General features: G+C 40.1%; 1 protein-coding gene across 1 annotated transcript; it reads left to right on the top strand.

Annotated features, from left to right (window-relative positions):
- Positions 1 to 1,023: 1,023 nt before the first annotated feature.
- On the top strand, positions 1,024 to 3,275 carry Fibin (fin bud initiation factor homolog). The gene has a single exon (XM_052725183.1). The coding sequence runs from the start codon at positions 1,786 to 1,788 to the stop codon at positions 2,437 to 2,439; it is 654 nt and encodes a 217-aa protein (XP_052581143.1). The 5' UTR covers positions 1,024 to 1,785; the 3' UTR covers positions 2,440 to 3,275.
- The last annotated feature ends 4,554 nt before the right edge of the window (positions 3,276 to 7,829 follow it).

Raw genomic sequence — 7,829 nt, 5'->3', positions numbered from 1 at the left:
GGCAACAGCCCCCCCCCACCTCCCCACCCCCCCACCCCCACCCCCTGCTTTCTGCTGTTGTTCACTCACCTGCTGTTGTCCCCAAGGCTGGGGTGATGACCCAGATGGCAGCCACTGTGCCCAATGTGGCTGTAAGCTCCTCTGTGGGGCACACATTGGATTATTCCATCATTGGACCTTCAATGAGTATGGTAGTGCTGAGCCCGCAAAACCTTGGCATCACTTGCCAGAAGTTGAGAGGAACTGGGCAATCACAGCAGCAATCTGGTAGCCATTGCTTTCATGATACAAAACAGTTTGGGGAACATGTCCAGAATCAGAGAGACAAACTCTGTAAGGATTTCCATGCGGTGCTAAACACATGGAATTCCAAATGGATTAGTTCAATCAAGAAGTTCAAGTTGAAGAAATTGGCTGTGATAGATAAGTTATATAAGTATTAAAAAGAGAAAAGCACTTGATGGAGAAAGTGCAAAGTATGAACCCACAACTTAAACATTGTTAGGATCTCCATTGTTTTGGAATGGCCATGGGACTTGGTGTTCTGAGTACATATATGTTTATGGAGATGCTCTAGAACTGGCAGCTGGACAGATGTCTGGGTTGCTTCTTTAAACCCACTGTGGTAATGTTAGTGTTCGTAAATTAATTAGAATGGGTTTTTTTTAAAAAACTTAATTTTAAATCCTTTACCTTAGCAGCTGAACTGCAATCTAACTCTAAGACAGTAACAGCTTCCTTAGCATTCTACTTGTGGATAAATACACCAGCTCTGTCAGTATCTGAAAGGAGGCCCCAGCAGTCAAGTACTAAATAGACTCAGTCAGGCTCAGCAGAACTTGGTTTAATAGATTGCATCTCAGTCTCAGTTGTCCTTTGATTGATAAACTGAAAACTTCTATTTTTCATTTGTATTAGTAACTAGGCACTATGAATATAGAAAATACATTTTCTGTATTCATGTTATTTCTGAAGCATTAATTTCTAAAAAATAAGCTTTAAACTATTTCCAAACCAAATTATTATTTCTAATACCTCAAGTTTTATGCTCAAAGAAAAACGTTTTGAAAATGAGTACAAATATATCTTACCTAGTAATTAAATGTGTGAGATGCCATTTCTTTAAAGCAATCACCTCTTGCCTAAATATACTAATAGTAGTTGGATTTGATGTTTCTAGTCATTCTATAATGCCCTCATTCAAACTAAGTCCTATTGTACAGGCTCGCTCGCTCTCTCCTCTTCCAACCTTGAAAAAGATACCCTGTACCTTTAATAAGGGACCTGGTGAGAGCTTTCTTTCCAAACTTGTTCCCTGGCTTCCAAGTGACGAAATGAGCTGTAATTTGAGAACCCTGCAATCCTCAGGATATCTTTAGCCAAAGGGAAAGCTCTCTGAATTCCCACCCAGTCCAGGGGTTGAAATAGTATCAGAACACAAAAACAGCTTCTTTTAGCTACTAGCTCCATCTCCCTAGAGCCAGAGGGAACTCCGAAGGTGGCCACAGAGCCAGGACCTGGAACAGCAGGTCTCCACTCGCTGGGGAGGGTGATCCTGCTGGAAAAGCCAAGGCTGAGGTCCAGCAGCTCAGCAGAAAGAGCAGGGACAGAGAGGAACTGGTGCAGAGCGCTGAGCAGAGCCACATGAAGCCTGCCGGGGAACCAGGACAGGAGTGCAGCAAGCCGGCTACGCCTGAGGAGGGCGCGGTCACCCGGAGCCACTGACTCCCAGGGGGGACCCCATTCCTTGTTCCTGAACTAAAAGTCTTCTCCCAAATATCCAGAATGGTGTTCCCGAAGTTGATCTGGATGGGTTTCTTCTGCCACCTGTGTCGAGGCTACTTTGATGGTCCCCTGTACCCAGAAATGTCTAATGGGACTCTGCATCATTACTTCGTGCCTGATGGAGACTATGAAGAGAATGATGACCCAGAGAAGTGCCAGCTGCTCTTCAGGGTGAGTGATCGCCGGCGCTGCTCCCAGGGGGACGGGGGCCAAGCCAGTAGCTTGCTGAGCCTCACCCTTCGAGAGGAGTTCACGGTGCTGGGCCGCCAGGTGGAGGATGCTGGGCGCGTCCTGGAGGGCATCAGCAAAAGCATCTCCTATGACCTGGATGGGGAAGAGAGCTATGGCAAGTACCTGAGGAGGGAGTCCCACCAGATTGGGGATGCCTACTCCAACTCTGACAAGTCCCTCACTGAGCTGGAAAGCAAGTTCAAGCAGGGCCAGGAGCAGGATAGCCGGCAGGAAAGCAGACTCAATGAGGACTTCCTGGGGATGCTGGTCCACACCAAGTCCTTGCTGAAGGAGACGCTGGACATCTCTGTGGGGCTCAGAGACAAATACGAGCTGCTGGCACTCACCATCAGGAGCCATGGGAGCCGACTAGGTCGACTGAAAAGCGACTATCTGGAGGGTGGGGGACAGAGGACTGGCTAAATTTTCCATTGTAGCTGTTTTATTTTATCCAGATTCGCACTTTCAGAATGCGTCTGAAGTTGTCTTTTCAAACGAAAGAAAACTTTAAGAGGTTGAGTTATTTTGATTTTGGTTTAGTTTGTGCATTATTTATGTCATTACTGAGGATTTTTCACCGGTTAAATAAAAAAGTTTTAAAGTAATCCCTGGGGTATTTCCTAAGGGGCTTCATAGCTCTACAGAATCATATCTTTCAGCCCCATCTAAAGGATGTATTTTGTGTGGAAAGACCGGTTAACCTTCCTCACCCTGAAGACTGTGTGGACACACCGAGGGAGACGTGGTGGATGGCGTCACTGCTTCTTCAGCCTTCTCTGAAGGCTGAGGCGCCTGCTTTGCAGATGAAGTCACAGGTGTGTTGCAAGTTTGGCAGCCAAGGAAATTGCTTGCTTCTCCTCTCGCTCTTATTTATTTACCATGTTCTGGATTGTTTTATTTTGTTATAAGAGTGTTATTGAAAGTTTATATACAAATCGCCAGCATTAAGATGTTCAAGTTTCCCCTGAGGGTTTGGGTAAGCTGAGGATGCAGCATTTAAGGCAGCAAGGCTTTGGGGCTGTTGTTCATTCATGATGTGGATTTGCTGCGTCTTTCACTGTACCATCAAAAGAACAGATGGTTTGAACACACCCCTCGGTGCCTATGATTTAGGCTGCCAGTGTATCCTTTCTTCTTGGGGTGGGGAAATATTGCTTACTTTTGCTTATTGGAAACTTGTATTTTAAGGAGGAGGGTCTAATTCTAGAAACCCCTTAATCTAAGTTTTATTACTCAGCCAATAAATATGTTTTCATATAGTACTGGCTCATTTTCTGATTTGCATCTTTAACCTCCATATTTCAAAGAGGGACCAGTGCAAAGGAGAGAGAAAACAGGAGTGAAGGCAGTTTACCAGACTACATGATAAGGATGAAATAAAGGATGGCAGTATATTTTGGATAGTCTTACCCTCTCTGCTCACAGACATCATCCCAGTAAAGAGGAGAGAAATCTAGCCTGTACCAGAATTGTACATTTGATTTCTAGTCTTCTGCTGGAAAGTCTTAAATTTCTCCATTTTTTCATAGACTTCATTGGAAGAGTATAAGAAAGGGCCACACCTCCTGTGCCCTCATCTTAGAGAGGCAGCACTGTATACATTCTGTGTTAGGGATGTTTAACAATTTGAAAGCTAGTTCTGTGCTCTCAAATTAAATGGCTTAAAATGTGAGAATGCATTTCATTTCAGTTCTCCCCTAGCCCAATACTCACCACCGCCTTAAGTATGCTTTCTTTTCACATGCATCCACCACAAAGTGCATACGAGTTCACGGTCTTCTTTTCATCAGAGAACCTTTATCCTGCCCTCTGTGCAAGCAAAAGATCAGCATTTATCTGCTGTGTAGATTTGTATCAGGGGAAAATTAAGTGATTGCTTTAAAGAGGTTACTTCTTTATTTGGCAAAGGATGAGGAAAAATAATCAAAACAAATATGATATTTGGTACTTAAAAGTATGTAAAGTCACATGGCTTCCTGACCCAAAATGACATATCACTCCAAAGCACTCAGCGACAGCACACAGACAAATCAAATGGTATCTTCTTAATTTTACAGTTATCCAGTTGTAACAGGATACTGGAATGTGATGAGGCTGGAAAACTGTTTTCCTCCTGCATGACAGTTTCAATCAGTTGGTAGTGGCTGCACTGGATTATGTTAAGAAGAACTCAACAGGCACAGAAACTTGCTGTCCAGCATTCCTCTGGGTGCAGGAAGAGGCATAGTGACACGTCTGCTACAGATCTGAAAACTGAAATAGATTATGGGTGAGCTCCTTTTCAGCACTAATATTCTTTATTCCAACAAAACCAAAATGTTCCATTCATGGCTAGCTAAGCAGCCTGTGAGCCAGAGTCTTGTGGAGATAATCCCAGAGAGCAAAGGGGAATTCCCAGGTAGAAAGAGATGATGGGAACAGTCCTCAACAGATAGCCCAGGTGGTGACATCACTTGGCCCTGTCTAACCTTCTTAAGGCAGGGACCCAGACCCTTTCCTCACTACTTTGTCATTAGATATTAGACTTGGTTACTCACATAGTAATAAATATTCACTCAAAGCAATAGGATTTTATTTCTTAGATAATGAAATGTTTTGAGAATCTGAAATAAATCACATACTTTCTTTCCTGAGAAATCCACTTACAAACACATCCATACAATTTAGGATTTTTGTTGGTTTGTTGCCAGTATTTGCTGACCACTTATTCTGTGCCAGGTACTGAGCTCTGAGTAATTCTTAAAAATTACAAAACCTTGGGACTTCATCTATCAGCCAAACATCTTTTGGATTGTTGTTTAAAACAGAAAGCAATCACATTTTTATTCTAGCTATCATTAGACACAGTAAAAAAAAAATGACTGACATTTTTGAAAAGTCAGTATTATTAGTAAGTGCCAACATTAAGAAGTAGGTTATTTCTTCTCATGGTAACAGCAAACTATGTGAGGAATTTTATTCAATTAAACAGTTAAGTTAGTCATGTTACATTGCTGTGATAAAATACTTGAGGACACCCACTTAAAAGTGAAAGGATCATGTTTTTAGAGGTAACAGTCCGTGATCCTCAGTCTCTGTTACTGTGCACTTGGGGCACAGTATAATGGCAGATTAAGCTAGGTTTCTCTCCTCATCATGGCCACAAACCCCAAAAAAAGAGAGCAAGAAAAGGGGGGTGGGGGCTGTGTATAAGATCTAGACCCCAGTAGTCACATATCCCAAGCTTTACCTAGACCTCATCAAAGTTTTCATCACATTACAAGTTTTCTTCATGTTCTGAATCCTCAAGTTACAAAAACCTATCAAAAGTTAAATCTACTAGCAAGGTCAGACTCCTTATGACCCTTTCCCAGTCTGTCTCTGATGATCTTACTACACTACGGATGAAGCTTTTAACAAGCTTTTGGTGGCAATTTCAGATCTAAACCATAACAGGAAATAATAGGCTTCACAGAAAAAAAAATAATACATTTCAAATACCTCAAATATTACCTGAGGTTTTTACTACTGTTTCAGTTATTATCAAAAATTTTATAACTGAGGCCCAGAAATCCTAGGCACTCCCCTAAGTTAAAACATGTGATCATATATAATCAAGAATGCTGTTGCCTTTCATTGATAATTATGTAAGTAGGTATGTGTTCAAGTAAGGGATTCCATAGCCATCTACTCCTTAACAATTCAAATAGCTGATGCTATCTTGATGTCAGAAGATGCCTGGATCATCAGTGTATTGAATCGTTCATTGGTAATTTTTCTGTGAGGTGTATTGTCTAATACCACCGAGTCTCACTCTCTCGATCTGACCACTTAAACAGTTCCATATTCTATTTTGAAGCATTTTGTAGGTATCTATGTATTTGGGTTCTCATAATAGAAGACAAAAGGTGTTTATCTTCTGCAATGACCAAATCAGGCTGATAGATGTAATCATGACCACCAGAAGCACAGGGCACTTTGTATGGTGGTACCAAGAAGCTGTCTAATAGCTTACATGCTGCACATTGCCTTTTAAACTCTTATTTACAACCCACTAAGAAAATGGGCACAACATTTTATGATAGATGCTTTAAAACTCAGATTATAAACTATTTTAATAAATTATGAAGACATCCATAAAATCCATTAGTAATATGAAATCACCCTAAATAATTATGTGGTCAAACTGCCTTGGGAAATTTTCAGAAAACTAAGTATTAAAATCTTCTTGATATGAAATGGTACTTGATTAGAAAATAGAAATAGTAAATAAGCTTCTAAAATGTTTTAATATAGTAAAGGAAACAATTAGAAGTGTCACAAGTCTTAGTTCTAAATAGCATACAGAAATTTGTGAAAATAATCCACCAAAATACAGAACTGGATTTTGTAAATTATTTTAGTAATTTTAGCATTAGACTGATCTTTGGGGAATACTATATCTAAAGTCAGACTGTTTAAGGGTATATTCCTTAGCAAACATTCTTGCTTTGCCACAATGTGAGATAACTAGGAGAGAAATGGCATAGACACAAGAGGAAAACTACCACTGTAGTATAACAATGTGGGGATTGAAGATTGCTCCAAAGCGTAAGTCACAATTATCTATAAACATAAAACACAGTGAATAAAGGATTTGTCATAGTTATATATTCAAGAGATGCATGATTTTTGTTATTTCTGTTAATGTATTTTCTATTTTTTTCTGATTACAAAAAAATCATATATTCTCAAGTTAGTGATATGGAAAACATAATAAACACAAAGAAGACAAAACCATTCATACCTCTAACTTCCTCCACACATAGTATTTGCATTTTACTGTGTATCTTTTCAGTGCTTTTTGTGTACAGGTATGAAGCTTCAGCATTGCTGACTAGTGTTCATGGTATTATAAGGTACTCTGCACACTACTGAAGGAGTAAGGTGATCATCAATATCTCTTAGCTACAAAAATTACAGCTTACAACAGTGACCTGTCTGCAAGATGTACTGGTATAATAGTGGCATAAATGTTGTGAGAGGAACCAACCACTTTTTATTGGATCTAAGTCCCACTCCATGAGACAGAAGCCATTCCTGACATTGCTAAAGTGGCCAAGAATCTGAGACTGGATAAGCCATGGCCTAAGGAAAACCCTAATTCTATTATTCTGCTAAAGGAATATAGCAATAAAATGGCATACTGCTATACCCATAGATTAGTGGATATAGCATTAGAAATGCTTCTTCTTGCATTAGATGGGAGTTAACACGAGAGACCCACAACTGAATGATGTACAGAGAGTGAGAGACTTCGGAGCACTCACAAGACCCATGTAGGTTCAAGGGTCCCATCCATCACTTGAAGGGGGAAATAAACATGGGTTCAACCCCTAACCAGGAAGCTATCTGTAACTGATATACCCACAGACTTGTAAATTTTTAATTGGAAAAAAATCCACTGTTTTATAACCAATGTATACATTAAATATGTTTAGCCTCAAAAATGTTTCAAAAAGTCTTAGATCTGGGCCATTGAGATAGATCACCAGATAAAACTGTTTTCTACAGAAGACTGACAGCCTGAGTCTACCCTCCAGAACTGACATGCTGAAGGAGAGAAAGCCAATTCCCACACGCTGGCCTCGGACTACTACTCATTCCTCTTCATACTCATAAACAAATAAATATCTTTTTAAGTTTAAAAATCTTAGATCTACTCACAATGGATTCCATTCATGATTCTAAATTTTATCTCACATTGGCCATACAACTTTGAAAGATTCCCTTAAATATTCTGAAAGTTAGTCAACTTATTTGCAAAATGAAGACTACAATAGCCAGAACGTATT

The sequence above is a fragment of the Peromyscus californicus genome, unplaced genomic scaffold, assembly GCF_007827085.1.
Source record: "Peromyscus californicus insignis strain IS unplaced genomic scaffold, ASM782708v3 Scaffold_7__1_contigs__length_154581171, whole genome shotgun sequence".
In the NCBI taxonomy this organism is placed as follows: domain Eukaryota; kingdom Metazoa; phylum Chordata; class Mammalia; order Rodentia; family Cricetidae; genus Peromyscus; species Peromyscus californicus.
This window is presented reverse-complemented; position numbering and strand designations above follow the sequence as displayed.